The sequence below is a fragment of the Myotis brandtii genome, unplaced genomic scaffold (assembly GCF_000412655.1).
Source record: "Myotis brandtii unplaced genomic scaffold, ASM41265v1 scaffold628, whole genome shotgun sequence".
NCBI classification, from domain to species: domain Eukaryota; kingdom Metazoa; phylum Chordata; class Mammalia; order Chiroptera; family Vespertilionidae; genus Myotis; species Myotis brandtii.
In genome coordinates this window covers 1,005,876-1,025,547 of record NW_005370403.1, presented here as the reverse complement: position 1 = coordinate 1,025,547, position 19,672 = coordinate 1,005,876, and the positions used below count along the sequence as shown (strand labels likewise).

The 19,672-nt window shown below is 40.6% G+C and overlaps 1 protein-coding gene across 2 annotated transcripts in view; it reads left to right on the top strand.

The window, feature by feature from the left end:
- The window catches only part of SEC23IP (SEC23 interacting protein), a 43,327-nt gene extending 24,240 nt beyond the window's left edge, over positions 1-19,087 (top strand). Inside the window, exons 13-19 of one of the 2 annotated variants that reach the window (XM_005880160.2) lie at positions 3,667-3,864; positions 6,535-6,690; positions 7,495-7,597; positions 8,609-8,794; positions 9,472-9,634; positions 10,132-10,233; positions 16,486-19,087. In XM_005880160.2, the coding sequence (XP_005880222.1) occupies positions 3,667-3,864; positions 6,535-6,690; positions 7,495-7,597; positions 8,609-8,794; positions 9,472-9,634; positions 10,132-10,213 (888 nt within the window). In that variant the 3' untranslated portion in view covers positions 10,214-10,233; positions 16,486-19,087. Of the gene's footprint in view, positions 1-3,666; positions 3,865-6,534; positions 6,691-7,494; positions 7,598-8,608; positions 8,795-9,265; positions 9,635-10,131; positions 10,234-16,485 lie in introns of those variants that run through there. The other variant, XM_014528290.1, reaches the window with a different exon arrangement.
- Positions 19,088-19,672: the final 585 nt, after the last annotated feature.

Genomic DNA, 19,672 nt, shown 5'->3' with positions numbered 1-19,672 from the left:
CAAACTTACAACCTTGGCATATTGCAGTGGTTCTCAACCTTCCTAATGCCGCGACCCTTTAATACAGTTCCTCATGTTGTGGTGACCCCCAACCATAAAATCATTTTCATTGCTACTTCATAACTGTAATTTTGCTACTGTTATGAATCGTAATGTCAATATCTGATATGCAGGATGTATTTTCATTGTTAGAAATTGAACATAATTAAAGCATAGTGATTAATCACAAAAACAATATGTAATTTTATATGTGTTTTCCGATGGTCTTAGGCGACCCCTGTGAAAGAGTCGTTCGACCCCCAAAAGGGTCACAACCCACAGGTTGAGAACCGCTGAGTTAGAGGGAGATATTTGAGCACAAATTATGACACATCAGTCCTGGAACAGTATTGTTCATGCTTTCTGGCCCCAGGAGAAGGGATGGGTTGATAAGAGAGGACTTCCCCAAGGTGTTGGTGCTTGAACTTGAAGGAGAGGCAGGACCAGGGGACATGGCCTTCCAGGAGAGGGCCTGCAGCTGAAACAGCCGATGAGCCGAGAGTCAGGGAGGGCAGAGTCCTGAAGGCCCAAATGGCAGGTGTGGAAGTTTGGATTTTATCTTTCGAGTGAGTGGTTCTCAAACGTTCATACGGCTATGAAAGTCATGATGCCTTTAAACAAACATCATGAATGTTGACCTGTCATCAGTTATAAATTGGCACCAATCCCCTTTTTAATCTAAATCTTAATTTTACCTTTAGAAATTTTAAAATAATATAAAAATAAGTGTTAAAACTACATTATGAAATTTTAGCCATGAGCAAATGTTTCTATAATAAATGGGTTTTTCAACATAGTGACTCCTTCCTGGTTTTTCCGTTAATACTTGTCCCCATGTGCACATCAACAAAACACAGCCTGTAAAACAAAAACAAATGAAAAGCTGCCCTCAGGCCCTATAGCATGTCCTTGACTGTATTCTGTAATAAAAGAAAAAGTATTCCATTGTTCTTGGAAAATTTTTAGAAGGAGCCTGATTTATACACTGTAGTTGCTTCGATATATAAGTTATGGCATTATAAGAATATTTTGAAAGGAGTGAAAATCAGTCAAGTGACCTTATTTTTTTTTTAAATCAGATGCATTTGCCTCTGGATGAACCATGACATTTTCTTGGCCATGTCGCCATTGGTCGCTCTTCAATTTTCATAGGTAATAAGGTGCTTCCAGATAAATAATAAGATAATATGGTGTACGCTATTGATATAATGCATCTGAAATAATGGGACCAAAATTAGCTAATTACTTTATAATAAGGACATCAAGTATTTGTAGCCAGTGTTTTTTTACCCTTTGTAAACTATCTTAGTGATTCCCATTTGAAAAGGAATGGTTCTTAGTGTTGGGAATATTGGTAGTCATGTATGTGTATGTTGGTTCACTTTGTTTTTACAATTATCGCATGTGGCTAGGGGAAACAACAATAGTTTGGCATAGGACAGTTTATGACCTATTTAGACAGCTCTCTTAGCAATTTGGAATGAGTTCTATTAATACAATTGGAGGTTCTGCAGAGCGAGAGAGCAAATTTAAGAAACTGGACATGGTCTTCATTTTGGGTTTGAAATTTAATCTTGTGCTGCCTTCAGAGGGAAGAGATAACAAACCTTCCTGAACGTAATGGGGGCAAAGAGCTTTCTTTTTTCTGTCCTGCCTGTTGAAGTCACCAAGTGGACTCTTCCTGCTTTCCTAGGGTTTGGAATTTGTTAATAGATGAGACCTGTTTGGCCAGCGGTTTTGTTGAGGCGTTGTCAACAAGTGCTTAAATAGAGACTTTCCTGGTCATTCTCAGCCTGGGGAATGAGGGCCACTGAGCACGTGCCTGTGGGGAGGGACAAGTCCACCCAGGGCAGCTGTTCACCTCCCTGGCATTGCTGCCGCTGCCTCAGGCTGTGATGACAAACCAGAGTGAGTGGGTTCCATCGTACTAGATACACCTGCTCCATAATGCTCCCAAAGCTTTTGTTCACATTTATTTTGGGGAACAAATTGATCATAAGTATTTGGGGCAATATGTTGTGACAATTCTTGCACTGGTGTAGTCACAACCTAAGACAAAAATAGAGCATTTCTGTCACACGTGCTTCTTTCTAGCCAACTCTCCCGCCATACAACTAACCATTATTTTGATTTCTGACACTCTTGAAAGTTTTGCCTGTTGTGTATGAAGGGAGAAACAATATGTATGGACTCTTTGGTATGTGCCTTTTTTTACTCAAAATCATTCATTTTTATTCCATTGTATGAATAGACCACAGTGTGCTTATTTGTTCCTTCCAAAATGCTTTTGAGAGAAATTTGTTAGTGGCTCCATGCAGACATAATGTTGAATGAAGAAATTTCTCCTAGGTTACACATCTTTATAGAAGTATGTATTTTAAAATTATATAGTACTTCTAAACTGTCTAAAGTTTTAATTTAAAAGGAAGAAATTGGCAGTTTTAAACTTTTTATTAGAAAAGTATTACAAACAGTAGAATGATCTATATATATAAAAGGCTAAGCGACCAGCCAGCCGGCTGGTAGGTATGACGCGCACTGACCAGCAGGGGACAGATGCTCAACACAGGAGCTGCTGAGCGACAGCAACTTTGCAGAGTGCCCTCTTGCACTCTGGGACCTCTCGGGGGATGTTAGACTGCCAGTTTTGGCCCGATCCCTGTAGGCCCGTCCTAGGGACCCCACCTGCTGGGGGGACCCCCACTCACTCTGCAGATGCCCTTTGAGCCCCGGCGCTGCCCCAGGTGCAGCCGGCTGGGGTGGGACTGCGGGAGGTTGGCTCCAGGGCCTGTGTCCTGCCCGTCTTGCCCAGTCCTGCCCCACCGGCCACCTTCTAATTAATTTCCTTTCAATGTGCACAAATCCGTGCACCGGGCCTCTAGTAATATTTATATTTAGACTAAATTGTAGCTGTTTTGTTTTTGTTTTTCATTGCCTCTTAATCTTTTTCTCTTAAGAATTTTAAAGTAAATTTTAGACATGGCGCTTCTTTACTAAATATTCAATACTAGAGGCCCGGTGCACAAAAATTTGTGCACTCGGGGTGGGGGGGGCGGTTTCCTCAGCCCGGCCTGTGCCCTCTCGCAGTCTGGGACCCCTCGGGGGATGACCACCTGCTGGCTTAGGCCCGCTCCCCAGGGGATTGGGCCTAAGCTGGCAGTCAGACATTCCTCTGGCAGCCCTTAGGGGATGTCCACTTGCCAGCGGGGAGCAGGCCTAAGCTGCAGTGAGACATCCTTAGCGCTGCTGAGGAGGCGGGAGAGGCTCCCACCACCACTGCTGTACTGGCAGCCATCAGCCTGGCTTGTGGCTGAGCAGAGCTCCCCCTGTGGAAGCGCACTGACCACCAGGGGGCATCTCCTGCATTGAGCATCTGCCCCCTGGTGGTCAGTGTGTGTCATAGTTACCAGTCATTCCCAGTCGTTCGGCTGTTAGGGTCAGTTTGCATATTACCCTTTTATTATATAGGATGTGTCCCTGAAAGGGACATTTCTCTAATGACACAGTGTCATTGTGCCTCAGAAATTACTAATCACTCCCTAACATTGAGGTAGCATGTGTCGTGGTGAGAGCTCATAACTGAACCTTTCCCTCAGGGTAATGTCATGAAATCTTGGTATTTTACAGGAACAGAAAAAAGCAGCCTCAGAAAAGAAGGCAGCGATGGCGGCTTTGACAAAAGGACAAGAGGGAAGTGCTCAGAAAGCTAAAGAAGTGGCTTCTCTCCCCTCAGAGTCCAGTGAGTCTAAGAGGAGACTTCCAGTCGGTGCTTGTGTGTCTTCTGTGCATGTGGATTATGAGTCTTTTGAGGTTGGCACTGGACAGGTAAGTCCACACAGTGACGAGGGCTGCATCTTTTCCTTTGGAGTCACATATCTTTAGCATCATCGCATATCTTTCTATTCTTTAATCGTTTATTACTCATTTATGGGAGGGGTAGAGAAAACAGATTCTAATAAAAATTGTATGCTTCCTTTATAATGTTCAAAATAAGGGATTGAGTGTGTACTGAATACATCATATAACTTTTGAAATTCTCTTTATTTCCGCTTTCTATCAATTTTATAGCATTTTTCTCTCATAGCCAATAACAGAAGTGGCAATAGTTAGAAAATTCTGCTTAGAATATATTCCAGTTTCTGTGAGAGAAACTGCTGTGTTCACTGAAGTTGTGTGTTTTTAGTATTCATAGTGCTTTCCTTGGGGAAACATTGCTTTAAAAATCGATCAAGTGGTTAATGATGGAACATTTAATAATCTACTTTGATATTCTTGTATCACTGCCTTTGACGTCTGAAATGTCTTTTGGATGTTGCTTTCAGCATATTTATGTCATAAATAAGGCTCCATTATCATAAGTGAGTTCATGACTGATGTCAAAAGGAAAGGCAGGAAATGGAACTGAATGCTTGTTCAAGCTTTTGAGCCCAATTCATTCATAAAGATTGACTTTGAAAAATGTCTCTCTCTTTTTAAACATGAGAAAGTTTGAACAGACTCTAGCAAATAAAGGCAGCTATTTTCTCACCTCCCTGTAAAGGAAGGATCAGGGTGTAGGAGATGTGTGGAACCATGAGCTCCATGCCACCTGGACACTCACTGTGTGCCTTTCTCTGGGACTTGGCCTTCGTCATGAAACTGGAATCACGGTTGTCAGTAGCTTTGAGCTCATCTCCCTTCAGCTTTATGGTCACAAGGAAAGGAATCTGCCCTGCTAGTGTGTCCTGTTAGGAACATTTCAAGAAGGGATCTTATTTGATGTAGTTTAAGTCACAAGTCCATTCGGGACCAATTCTTGTTGCCTGGAGAATGGGGCACAGGTAGATTGCCCCAGCCCAAGTCACCTGCCACCTCCATGGTGGGTGGGCTGAGGTGGGCAGGTTGGATCAAAATGTTCTTAAGCATTCCAACCACAGCAACAGCATGTGTCGTTCATTATCAGAAAGCCAAGAAATACTGATTAAGCAAATGGAGATTAAAATATAACCTTGGAATTTCCTTAACCAGAACATAATACCATTAGCTGCTTGAAGAAGACCTTCTAGACTTTTATTTGTGCATATATTTTAACAAATATGGGAAAATACTGTATGTAATGCTTTACTAAAACCATGTACTGCTATTCTCAAAGAATATACAGTTGAACCTTGCACAACATGGGCCAGTTCACATTGGAGTTGTTCAGGGGTCAACTGTGTGTATTAGGGATATATTCTGTGTCAGTAAACATTTTTCTAAACTTTATTTTTAACGACCATTGTGTTTCACTGTTTTCAAGGTAATGCTTTATTCTGACATTTACTTATTGGATGTAGCTTCCTACAGCTGCCTTAGGAAAGTACCACAAACTGAGTGGCTTAAAACAACATAAATTTACTCTCACGTTTCTGGAGGCTGGAAGTCCAAGGTGGAGGTGTCAGCAGGGCCATGGAGAGGAACTCTTCCTCGCCTCTTTTGAGTGTCTGTTGATTTGCCACATGTTCCTTGGCTTATAGATGCATTACTCCGGTCCTCCGTTTTCACAGGGCATCCTCCTGTCTTCATATCATCTTCCCTCTGTGCATTTTGTCTGCGTCCAAATTTACCCTTTTATAGTAACACCAGTTATATTGGATCAGGGCCTACCCTAAGACCTTATTGTAGCTTAATTATCAGTATAAGACTTGCCAAATAAGGTCTTTTTTGGGAGGACAGCCCATAAAATTGAACAGATAGGATCTTTCCAGTGTTTTAATCTTTTAAGCGACCCAGTGATGAACAGTTTTAAACCAGTTTTTCTCTGCACATTTTTTATTCTTTCTTTCAATTAAATGACTAGAAGGTTAGCTGGGACAAAGGATGCATAAAAGAAAATGTTGGTAGTTGTTGCTACTCACTGCTTGAACGGCTGTGGCTGTTGGCATTCCCACTGCGTGGGCCCACTTACATACAGATTTTTTTCAATACTGTACATGTGTTCTCTTCCTTATGATTTCCTTAAGGAAAACATTTTCTTTTCTCTAGCTTACTTTAAGAACACAGGGGATTGCCCCTCTCCCCATCGCCCTCATTAATACAGACCGTCCCCAACTTACGATGGTTCCACGTACGATTTTTCAACTTTATGCTGGTTCAGGAGTGATACACATTTAGTAGGAACTGTATTTTGAATTTAGAAGTTTGGTCTGTTCTCGGGCTAGTGTATGTGGTAGCACACTGTCCTGCGATGCTGGGCGGTGGCGGGGAGCACAGCTGCCAGGCAGCCAGGCTGCCACAAGGGCCCACAGTCAGTGTGTGCTGGATGTTGGCTTTTGTGTTGTCACATAAATTAGTCAACACTTTACTACAAAATAGGCTTTGTAGGATATGATTTTGCTTAGCTGTTGGCTAATGTAAGTTTTCTGAACCTGTTTAAAGTAGCCTAGGCTCAGCTACGATGTTCTATATTACATGCAGTTTTCACTAAATATATTGTCAACTTATGATCATTTTTTATTGCTCTTTGTTTCTTTCTAGGTTTCTGTTGTTTATAGCTCATTAGACTTTGAGCCAGAGATTTTCTTTGCCTTGGGATCTCCAGTTGGTATGTTTCTCACTGTTCGAGGAGTGGATCGGATAGATGAGAACTACAGACTTCCTACCTGTAAAGGATTCTTCAATATTTATCATCCAGTGAGTGAATTGAATTAACTTCTGTTTTGAAGCTGAAGAAGCTGTGCTCTTTATCCTAATAGATTCTCAGAGTCTTATTTCTTAGGAATTAATACTGATTTGGATTTTGTACAACTCAGTACTCTATTCTTATAGATACAGTCCAGTACTCTCCAATAAACTTTTCAACCAAAAAGCCTTTGTTCAAGGAAACTAGAGGCCTGGTGCACGAAATTTGTGCACGGGAAGGGGGTGTCCCTCAGCCTGGCCTGCACCCTCTCCAATCTGGGATCCCTCTCACAATCCGGGACCGCTGGCTCCTAACCGCTCACCTGCCTGCCTGCCTGATCGCCCCTAACCCCTCTGCCTGCCTGCCTGATTCCCCTAACTGCTCCCCTGCCTGCCTGATCACCCCTAACCTCTCTGCCTCCCTACCTGATCGTCCCTAACCCCCTCTGCCTGCCTGCCTGCCTGATCGCCCCTAGCTGCTCTCCCCTGCCAGCCTGATCACCCCTAACTGCCTCTGCCTTGGCCCCCGCCACCGTGGCTTTGTCTGGAAGGACGTCTGGAAGATGTCTAGTCTATCCAGTCTAATTAGCATATCACCCTTTTATAAGTATAGATAATTCTGTTGCTTTGTGGCAAAGTAATTTTATCTACAAACTTGGAACTCTTCTTACAATTACCAGTATTTTGAATAGGTGTGAAAAAAAGTAAATATGTCAGGTTTGCCAGTTTTGTGTATGTGTTTTTTTTTAACCCAACTAAGGTATATAACTCAAAATAAAATAGATTTTTTATGAATTTCCATTTTTCTATTTACAGCTTGATCCAGTGGCATATAGACTGGAACCTATGATTGTCCCTGATTTGGACCTCAAAGCAGTTCTCATTCCACATCACAAAGGCAGAAAAAGACTTCATTTAGGTAAAAAGTAAATATTATACTGGTAAAACTTCCTTCCTTCCCGTTTTTAAAATATTAACACTAAGTCCTTCCTTACAGAATTAATGTTCAGTGCCTACTATGTTGAGAACTTGTTTACTACATAATTGATGGTGCTATAAGGAATGTTATGATGAGTTTCTTCTCCTGATGACTTTATCCCTGACAGCATTCTAACTGCTGAGACATGTAGGAATCAGGGAAGGTGGTAATAAAGTGACATGATGCATACACTTTGATAGAATTTGGTTATAATCTTTGAAATTGAGAAGCAGAGTAGCATTTGAACTAATGACCAAACCATCAAAAAATAAGGTTGATGTTCTCAAGTCAAGTGGGTGTTTATTTCCTTACTAACAAGACTGACTTTTCATGTTGAAAACATCCATTGATTCTAAGTGGGGTTTAAGTATCTCGTATGTGTCTGCTAATGGTTTAAAAGAAGGAAAAGTGATCATGCCCTCTTATTTGAAAGTTTTTTGTTTTTTTTTCTTTCATCATGCTTTAAATTTAACTCTTTTAGAGTCAAAATGAGAAATTTAATATTCAAAGACCTTGATTTCAAATAGGAATTATTAGACTACAGTAGAAAAGATGAAGGGGTAAGAGTTTCTTCACTTTTAAATTAGGTTTTATCACAACCTCACATTTTAAAATTGTTTCACTGTTAAAGATTAGAAAAAGTCATCTTTTTACAGTAAGAAAAAGCACATGCCTATGTTTAATTACATTTTTATGGTATTGAGCTCCTTTTTTTCGGAGTGAGGAAATTTATAGATTTTGGCTGGATCAGGTTTAGTCATTACAGAAATGACAGGGATAAGATTCCTCAAAACATTTTAACATGTTGGAGGTTTTTGGTTGAGATACTCCATCTATATGACATTTAAGAGAGGACTAGGCAGTGAATAATGTTAACTTTAGTTTTAATTTCTGTGGTGCAGAATTTTACCCACCGACTAATAACCTGATGTGTTGTCTTCATCTCTTTAGAGTTGAAAGAAAGTCTCTCTCGCATGGGATCTGATTTGAAGCAGGGTTTTATTAGCTCTCTGAAAAGTGCCTGGCAGACATTAAATGAGTTTGCCCGTGCTCATACCTCTTCAACTCAGCTGCAAGAAGAATTGGAGAAGGTAGCCAATCAAATCAAAGAAGAAGAAGAAAAGCAAGAAGTTGAAGGTAAATTTGATAATATTTAAGACCTTTCCAGTTCTTCAGAATGTTTTTTTTTCAATGTAACCCATAAATCATTTAATGATGCTTTTTCGTTCTAGCCTTCTTAGTTAAAATGTAGAGACGCCTCCTATAAAAGAAAATACTTTATGCTAAACTATATACTTGAAAATGCATGTCTTCCTTTCTAACGAGGTTTTTGCCTGATAGTTGCTGAACTTTTTACTCTGCAATGTTAAAGTTTCATTGAGATTCCAAAGGCCAGAGCGGAAGGTCAGAGTTGAGAACCAAGTTTATGTTCAGGCACTTGAAAGACTCGCTCGGAGAAACGATCTTTTCTGATGCTGCTGTTTGACTGTGTTGTTATGGACTTGACTGCAATGTCAGGTCATTGTGCCGTGATGTTTTTGAATTTTTCAGATTCTAATTCTATTTCCTTTCTTTCTGCAATGCTCTCTCACCCCTTTTCTTCAAAAGTTCTGTCAGCTCGTGGGCTCTTTCTCCTCTCTCTGGTAACCAGCCCCGCTTCCCCGGGCTCTTTGGAGGAATGGGAAATGAGCCTGGTAGCTCCCCAGGTTGCTACGTGTGTCAAGCAATATTCTCACTGAGCCCAGAAAGTCAGCTAAAGTCAAAGGATAATGATTAAGTGATTGACTTTGATATTGAAATGGTTTAAATTCTAGCAGAAAAGGTTGTTGAAAGTCCAGATTTTTCCAAGGAGGAGGACTACTTAGGAAAGGTTGGAATGCTGAACGGAGGCCGTCGAATTGACTACGTTCTTCAAGAAAAGCCAATAGAGAGTTTTAATGAATATCTTTTCGCTCTTCAGAGTCATTTGTGCTATTGGTAAGTATTTTCTTCTTTGATAACATTCAGGTGGCCTTTAGGTGCTAGCACAGGAAGCAGTTGTAGTTTTAGTGAGACTCTTACTGATTTATCATTTGTTAAGGAACATTCATTTGAACACCTGTATATTCAAAATATTTTCCCCCTTTAGTTTAGTTACCCACAAGATGGCAGTAGGTCATCTGCCTTTGACCAGAGGCCTTGGTGCTAGCAAGGACTGTTTTTGCAGGGATGCCTCTCCCAGGATGGGAGTGGTAGGAGGGACGGAGAAGAGCCATCTCTTTCCATATTCCCTCTCAACCAGGAGAACTGCAGTGGGTGGTTTTGCAGCTGAGTGGTCTCCATCCAGTTTCTAAGGACAGCTTTGGGAGTGCACTACTTGTTCTCATTTGCCCTTCTAGGTAGAGTTGAATAGAATAAAAGCTGCATTTCCCACCTTTACACATAGAGATTACTTCTAATTGTCTCATAAGAAAATGTGTGCTTATTTTTTATAGGGAATCTGAAGATACTGCCCTGTTAATACTTAAAGAAATTTATCGAACAATGAACATTAGTCCAGAACAGCCCCAGCATTGATTGGACCTCAGCCTCACTCTGTGAGTTTATCTTTATTGTGTGCATAAATTCTGAATGTTCCATTCTGAAGTGTTTTTTATGGCGTTGATGATGACCGACAATTTTCCCATTTTTGTTTTCTTTGAGTGTTTTTTATTTTTATGTAAAAGTTCAGATTAGAGACAGCAAAGGAAGGGAATTAGTGTACAGTTTACACTTCTGACTTGTTATTCTGAGTTCTTTTAAGTGTCTTTAAAAAATAGATTCTCAGGAACATCAGCTAGGAATTTCTTTGGTTGTAGGTTAACAGAACCTAAGAGGTTTACTCAAACAAATGGAGGTTTAATTTTATTATGTAACAGGGAGGGTTCATTTGTTGAGTGATGCCAACAGATGCCCAGATTGTTTGCATCTTATCACCTGCATGTTGGCTTCTGCTGCCTTATAGTTAGGAGGTGGCTGCTGTAGTTGCAAACATCACATCTATACTCAAGGCATGACTAAGGATGAAGGGCAGTATTGACTGTATCTGTCCCTTTTAATTAGGAAAGCAAAATCATGTCCAAGATTTACTCATGTGTATTGACAAACTGTGTCACATGTCCCATGTCTCCCCACAATCCCAAACTGCACGGAAGATTGTACAAGTGATGTTTGAAGCATTTCCAGTCTTATAGAGGATAGGACTAGAGAAGGGGATTAAACATGACGAGCCAACCTACAAGTCAGCCATACTATATTTCTGACTGTCTTCCTGAGACACCTGACGCAAACCTCTTTTTCCTTACTAGATTATGCATCACTTTAAAAAATAGGTAATGTGTTTTTTACAAGTTAGAAGTTTTAAAGCCTTTGAAAGAGAAAAACACAAACTGTTGAGCTCTGAATTACTGAAGTCAAAAGTAGTCCCTGGCAATTTTTGGTTTTCTAATAATAAATTATAAGTTCAGCTTCTGCCTTATTTTGGAAAGGGGTATACTTTTAGTAGAATTTACTTAGAAATGTTCCTGTGCATATCCAGTCAACAGGAACCTCATTGAATACTAGAGGCCCGGTGCACAAATTCATGCACGGGTGGGATCCGGCCACAGGCAGTTTGTGGGCTGGCCCCACCCCTGATAGGGGTCGGAGGGGAGGATAGGCGGCGGGGCCGGCCAGGGGGAGCCACTGAGGGTGGTTGGCCAGCCGGCCCTGCCCCCTGGTAGAACTCCCAGTTGAACTTCAGTCCAACTCCTGTTCGAGAGGACAATTTGCATATTAGCCTTTTATTATATAGGATAGTGCTCTGTACCTTGAGGTTTTCCATCAGCCATATTGCTTGCACAGCTTTCCACATTAGCTTGTGTACATCTTTTTCATTCTCTTTACTAGTTACATGGTAGTCCATTGGATGGCTATATCTCATCCTATTTAGCCAGTTACCTGTTAGTAGACATTTAAATCATTTTCTAATATATATTAGTATTAAGGAGTCTTAGTCAATAGAGTAGGAAAGAGATCTAAAAAGCCATTCTATAATCAGACTCTTGATAGTTTTAGCAGTTCTTACCATTTCTGATAGTATAATGATAAAATAAACTAATTGTAATGTCAAGGTTATCACAGTCCAGATTTTCAATTATGAAATAGTCTTTCAGCTGCTCAACAAATATTTATTTAGTACCTACTATGTGCCAGGCACCAGTTTTCATGCTGGGGATAAGTGGTAAACAAGACTGCATTTTCATCTTTAAGAAATTACAGCAGGTCTTTCATTACAACATTGATGAGATGCCGTAGGAACTTTACTCTGGTTTATATTTAACAAGCTTGTGATAAAAATAGGTTTTGTTATATGCTGCTTTGACATTTCCAAGAACCTATCCATGAAGGTTAAATGAGGACTTACTGTATCTTCCACTGGGAGGAGGTTGACAATAACCCTATATTCTAACCCATAAGTGCATTTCAGACATTGACAGCTTCTGTGGAAAAGATAAAATAAGAAGATGTGGAGAGTGACCGGGTTACTTCTGGGGAAGGCTTTGCTGACCCGATGACATTTGAGTTGAAAATCGAATGATGAGAAGGAGGTGAACACATGAAGATAAGGGAAGACACTTTAAGCAGAAAGAAAGGCAGCTGCAAAGGTCACGAGATGGGAACAGACATGTCACGTTTGAGGGACAGAAAGCGGCCAGACTAGCCAGAGGGTGAGAAGTTAAGGGGAGAGTGGAGGCAGGTGCGTCAGAGAAGTCGTGGGCCTAACGATGAGGGACCTGTAAGGACTTGTTTTCACTCTAAGTGTGATGAGTCATTGAGGGACATGATTTGGTTTATCCTTTAGAGAGATGCTGTGGGTACTGGTTGAAGGGTAGGCTGTTGAGCAAAGGAAGGGAGACTCTGACTAGGAGTCTAGTGGTGGGGATGGTCAAAGATGATTGAACTCCAGTCTGGTTTGGAGGTGAGTTGTTTAGGACTTGCTGACGAATTCATTGTGGAGTATGAGGGAAGGAGGAGCTAAGGATGACTTTTCGGGATTTTGATGTGACCAACTGGGTGATGGTGCTACTTTTCCTGGGGGAGCTTATGGAGTGAGTAGGCTTTTGGGGTGTGTGGGGGGGATGAGAAATCAGTAGTTCTGCTTTATCAAGTCAGTAGTTGGTCTGAAGCACAGAGCTAAAAAGAATAACTTTAGAATCCTCAGAATATACTTGCGTTTTAAAGCCACAGACTGGGTGTGATCACCCAGAAAGAATAGAGAAGAGTGTAGGCAGAGAAGAGAAGGGGAGTCTGTGGAGAAGGAGGAGCCAATGAAGTGACAGAAAATCCAGGGGTTTGTGATCTCGGGGACGCTGAGAGGAGATTGCTTCCAAGAGGGAGTGGTTGGTCATGTCAGATGCTGTTGAGAGGTCAAGGAAGAGGAGGGCCAGGAATTTGCCGCTGCCTTGAGGAGGGCTTGGACATCCATCCTCGTGTCATGGCAGAAGGAGGTGGATTGTGGAGAGGTGAAAGGTCAGGGAGGACAGAGCTGTGCTGTGAAGGGTGACAGAAATAAGATGGGGAAGTTTTATGATGTTAAGGTGTGTTTGTTTACTAGTGGTAGTGATTGGGTGTTGAGGATGAGGTTGATAATGCAAGGGCAAACAGGGATGGAGAAAGTACTTGAAAAGGCATGGGGGGTGGGGCCAGGGCAACCTGCAGGGTTTAACCTTAGAAAAGGAGCAGGGTTACATCTTTATGTGGTGACGGTGGAAGCCAGTCCATGGGCACAGATAGGGATGGGAAAGTGACATTGGTGGTGGGAAGAGGAGGTTCCCTGGTTACTTCAGCTTCATTTTGGAAGGGTGGGAGAGGAAGGTCATCAGTCCAGGGCTTATGGGAGACCTGAGGAGAGAAGAGCAGAAAGATACTCATTTCAGAGTGTGGGGAAAAGGAATTTACTAGCAAAGTGTGGTACGATTGTATTGCAGGCGTGAATTGAATGCTCATTTGATATTTTGGTCAAAAATTTGAAGTGAGTACAGTGAACACAATTGCCTGACTTTTTTCTGACCACCACTTGGGTAAGCAGATGTTTGGTTTTACTAGGATTAGAGTTTTGCTGGCTAATTAATACAGGAAGAGAAAGACAGGGAGCTGAAGGAGGTGATGGAAAATGAAAAAAGTGAGAGGCCAGTGTCAGGAAGAAATCACAGAATCAGAGGAGAGAGGAGTACCCTAGGTTCAAAGTGGGGATCGCCAAGACAGGGTGGTGCATCACCAGACCATAGGATCCAGTGTGGGTGCTGTTACACTCTGCTAAGCAAATGCTATGTACTTAGAAGCAGTTTTAAAAAGTACTAAATAATAGTACCTCATAAAGAAACCTTCGAAAATACAGAAAAAAAATAAGCAGCAGCAGAAATCACCTATAATCTTGCCAGTTAAAAATGTTAGAAGTTAATCCTCCTAAGCTTTCCTGAGTCTCATGTATTTCATATTATTTGTTATTTTGTTGCCTGTTTTTTTTCCCACTTAAAAATATATTGTGTCATTTTCCCACATCAGCCTACGATGTGTATGTGCGAGTGTATTTATAATTTTTATTGGTTTTTCTGAATGGGTTATACTTAGAGTAGGTTCAGCTTTTATTTACTTATTTTTAATTATTTTTTTTTAAATCCTGACCCAAGGATATTTTTCCACTGATTTTTAGAGAGAGTGGAAGGGAGGGAGGGAGGAGGGGGAAAGAGAAAGAGAGAGAAACATCGATGGGAGAGAGAGAGAGATGGATGAATTGGTTGCCTCCTGCAGGTGTCATGACCTGGGCCAGGGATCAAGCCTGCCCTTAACCTGGAATCGAACCTGCGACCCTTCGGTCCATGGACTGACACTCTAACCACTGAAAAGAACCGGCTAGGGCAAGTTCAGCTTTTAAGTGACAGAAGTGAAGTATTTCCCTCCCTGTCTCTTCCCCAGTTCCCTTCCCAGAATCTGTGTCCTAAGTATGTGCTACATGTGATTTTTTTTTCCTTTTTAAAAGACATATGACAGGTAAATAAACTGTTATTACCTTTGTATCTTTGATATGTTTCCATATCCATCCATCCACTCACCATGCATTAATCCTGGATTTGATGAATGCTCTATCAAGTGCCCAGTGCTGTTGTAGGCACTGGGGCTCACAGCAGTGGACCACACAGAGTCTATGCCCGCTGCGGGGATAGACAGCGAACACACAGTTGGAGTGTGTCAGATGGGCTGGACTAGAGCAGTAGGATGAAGGCAAGAGGCAGTGCCTTTGTGTTTGTGTGTAAGATGGCAAGGGAGACTCTAAATGATAAAGTGTCATTTAAGCAACTGCCAGGTGGATATCGGTGGGAATAAGGTATTTCAGGCAGAGAAGGAATGTATCAGAAATTAAGAGTAGCCTCATTCTTTTTCATGTTAGTATAGTACTCCATCAACTTACACCATGATTTGTATAACATGTTCCTTGCTGGTAGGTATTTATTATCCTAATCTTTACTAGTATAAATAGTGCTTCAGTGGTACATGATATTTAAGAGCTGCGTTGTATTCCATTTTATAGTTTTCTTTATTAAAATGCATTGTTGGGTGTTTAGGTGATTTTTCTGTTTTCACTATTATAAATAATTCTGACATGTAGTTGTACATCCTTTTTGCACATTTCTGACTGTTTGCTTGGGATAAATTCCATAGAAACAGCATTGTTAGATCTAAGTATGCTGCACATTTTATAAGGTTTTGGATCTATAATTATTGCTAAATTACATTTCAGAAAGGTTGCCTCAATTTTCATATCTACTACCAATACATGTGCTGGTTTTCCTGCACCCTTGCTAACACTGGGTAGAATTGTTTTTAAAAATTTTGCCAATTTGCCCTAACCGGCTTGGCTCAGTGGATAGAGCAGTGATGGCGAACCTTTTGAGCTCGGCGTGTCAGCATTTTTAAAAACCCTAACTTAACTCTGGTGCCGTGTCACATATAGAAATTTTTTGATATTTGCAACCATAGTAAAACAAAGATTTATATTTTTGATATTTATTTTATATATTTAAATGCCATTTAACAAAGAAAAATCAACCAAAAAAATGAGTTCACGTGTCACCTCTGACACGACGCGTGTCATAGGTTCGCCATCACTGGGACAGAGCGTCGGCCTGAGGACTGAAGGGTCCCAGGTTTGATTCCGGTCAAAGGCATGTACCTTAGTTGCAGGCACATCCCCAGTAGGGGGTGTGCAGGAGGCAGCTGATCAGTGTTTCTCTCTCATCGATGTTTTTAACTCTCTATCCTTCTCCCCTCCTCTCTGTAAAAAATCAATAAAAAATATTAAAATTTTTTTTGCCAATTTGATAGTCAGAAATTGTTATGTTATTGCTTTACCTTACATTTTTATTACTAGTGAAATTGAAATTTTTTGTATTTATTTGGCTGCTTGTATTTATTCTTTTGTCAATTGCCTATTCTTGACCTTTACTTATTGTTCTGGAGGTGCGGGGTAGGGTATTTTTATTTCTTATTGATTAATAATTATGATATTTAACAGTAATAACCTTTTGCCATTGCACATTTGTAATTTATTTTTGCTTATGCTTTGGGTATTTTTGGGGGGTTGTGGGTGGAGAGCATGGTTTTAAAATACGTAGGCCAATCTTTTAAGATTCTTATTTAATTATATATATATATATTTTTTTTTATATGCCCAACATTTGTTTTCTAGGCTTTCTGCATCTCTTCTATTGACTTATTTAACTGTTTACCATATTTCACTGACTTCAAATTTTATATTTTTCACATTTCAGCGTCTTTACATTTGGAATGCCTCTTACAAACAGCTGTTGCCTGGAGGGAAATCGAGTTCTCCTGGACATGGTTTGCATGTTTTGGCCGATCATTGGGGGCACTACCACCCTACGCCTTCTGAAGCGAATTTCTCTGAGAGTTTCTTGGGCTGCGCTGGGACTGTGAATTCAGACACAACATTTGCAGGCAGGACAGGGTGGGTGGACTAGTTCAGCCACCAAGGTATCCCCTCCCCCCCTCCCCATTGTCAAGGAGGAGGTGTGCAGACTCTCTGCCATCCCTTCTGCGGGAATAGTTATTTTTTCACCCTTCCCTGAGGCTGTAGCCATTTGGCGTACTCACTTTTTGTGCAGGTCTCTGTCTCCTTTTAGGTTCGTATCCTGGGCATCTTTTATTTGCATGGTGCGTAAAATAATGGTGTATTAGATTCATTGAAATATGGTGTTTTATTATAACTTTATAGTTTTTACTGTCTGGCAGTGCAAGTTATTAGTATGCCATAGTCTTGGCAATGATTCCAAATAAATTTTGAAATTCTTTAAGTTCCCCATTAGTCTCTCTTCACTAAACGAACAAAACTCAAACAATATAGCCCTAGGATTTAATATCACCTAATATGAAAAAGTAAGACCCTTTCATTTCACACTTAATTTGTTCATTGTTCATTGTTTTATTTCTTCTTCTACTTGGTTGTAAAATTGAGGCAAAAACTTAAGTTCCTAATACTGAACTAATACTATGAAGTAATTAATTTAAAATATTAACAATTCAACATACATGGTTCATTCAAGGAGAGATCAATTTTGCTGAATTCTTTTATGTTTACCTCATTTATTCCTTTCTAGAATTATTCTTAAGCCCTAGATTAACCTGTCAGAAACTTCCTTTTACTCTCTATACTCACCATGATATGAAGGTCACCTGCTATGAACCTCACAGAGTGTCCCTGGCTGACTCCTGTCCCTCCCTCTGGTGGCCTGTCTGAGGATGTGCTCACAGGCTTGCTTTTTGCAGGCCCCTCACAGTGTGTTCTTTGGGTCCCGAAAGGAACAACAGTGCATTACTGTATTGTTACTGTAAGCTTGTGAGGTTCACCAAGGATTCCTTTTTCTTTTAAAGACTCTTGTCTTTCCAGAAAGTCACCATATAAATTATATTGCTGAGAAAATTCTCAGAGGACATTCCCATTTATTCCTGGATGGATTGACAGACAAAGTGATGAGTTGACAGTTGCTCAGATACAATTCTCAGATGTAGGGATTCATTTAGAAGAAAACATACAGAACAAAAAGACAATGGAAACAGTACCACATTTGGACAGTATAGATGAAAAATGTAATCATTGAAATGATGCAGTTAAAAATGCCTCAGTTCAGTTGTCAAAGTAGTGTGTGATGTCAATGAAGAAATACAGCATGCAGACGGTTGTTTCTGTTTCTTAAAAACCTGTTGCAGTGGGCTGTTAGACTTGTGTTTTTTAAATGTAGTATGTTCTTTTATTCAAGTATGGACTGCTTGAGACTATAGTAGTATGAGTTAAAAAACCTTGTGTTCTACTTTAAATGTGAATTGTTCTGAACTGCTTTAATGCAGCCTCACTGTATTTGTTAAGAGGCACTAACCACAGCCACTTATATTCCAAGTAGAATCTGAGGTTTTGATAAAGCTGCGGAGGGATGGCTGTGGGAGGAAGGGCAGCGCCTGACTGACTGCGCGGCCATCCTCTGAGGCTCTCCCAGCCCAGCATGTCGTTTCCTGGGGGTGGGGTGGGGTGGGGTGGGGTGGGGGTGTGTGTGTACAGGGTGCTGTGCAGTCACCCTGTCCTGAAGCTCCAGGTAATGTGAGAACCAGACCAGAGGATTTTTGATTTTTTATTTTATTTGCTTTGTATTAATTAATTTCATTTATATCAAAGTGTTTGAAAGTATGAAATGTATTGTTTCTAGACCATAAATCAACTTCATGAAAAGACTGTTCTGTAATATTTCATTTTGTTTTACAATAACTTTAGATTATCTTAACTCTTTTCCTAATACTACATGGAGATACTGATTTTTCTCCTTTTGTTATGTAGTAGAAACATTTTACACTGTTTACATCGTTCTCATGGAACATAGAATTTTTTAGAAGCAACATGTGATACACATTTTTGTGTATATATTCTAATTAGTGTGAATAAAACAGTGACATCAATGCATCTTTTTAAAGTATCAAACTTCTGTATTTCTCTTATCTTCCTTAAAAGTTTGGCATTTATTTACTTTTCGTTGTGAGTACGTGCTATATATTATTAATGCATAGCATTTGCTCCTAATAATAGAATTAGGACAGTAGAATTGTAGAGCTGCAGTGGACCCCAGACAACGTCTATTCCAAGCACCTTGTGTGTAGCTGAGGACTTGGCACTCAGTGCCGTCTGCAGACGGCGAGTACAGGCCTGGGCCCGAGCACAGCTTCCCTGGCTCCTCTGTCTTCACTTCTCCAGGCCAGTGCTGCTACTTTTAACTTGTTTTCCCTTGATTTCCCAAGGCTGATGAAATTCAGAAAAATGAGGATTATTTATGTATATTGTAATAAATTCTAATGTGATTTTGCAATTTACAACCGGTTTTGTCTGCATTATTCAGCCTGTGTCTTCTAAATATTGGGCAGAGGAGGAGTACTGGGCACAATTCTGGAAGAAATGTGTTCCCGCCCAGGTTCAGGAAACCCTGTGATTTTATTTTAACTCCAAGAAACGTGCTCCGCCTATGATATTTAATATATTGTTAGTGATTTCAGAGAGGAAGGGTGAGGGAGAGAGAGAAACATCAATGATGAGAAACTGATCAGCTTGCCTCCTGCACACCCCCTGCTGTGGATCAAGTCCCCAATCGCGGTATGTGCCCTGACCTGAAACGAACTGTGACCTCCTGGTTCTTAGGTTGATGTCCAACCACTGAGCCACGCTGGCTGAATGCCTGTGCTATTCATATCACTCTTCAACCTTTTACAAAAACCAAATGAACAGTGCGTTCCCAGAGGGCAGTCTCCACTTATTAGCATATGGTTCACTATTGTCATCACCATGCCTACCATGCCTATTGTCACCTAGTAACTCACTTTCCAAATATTCGTTGAATAAAAGAATTTAAAAAATAAAAAAACATAATTTTAACACTTGGACAAGACCTTGGAAGATGATAT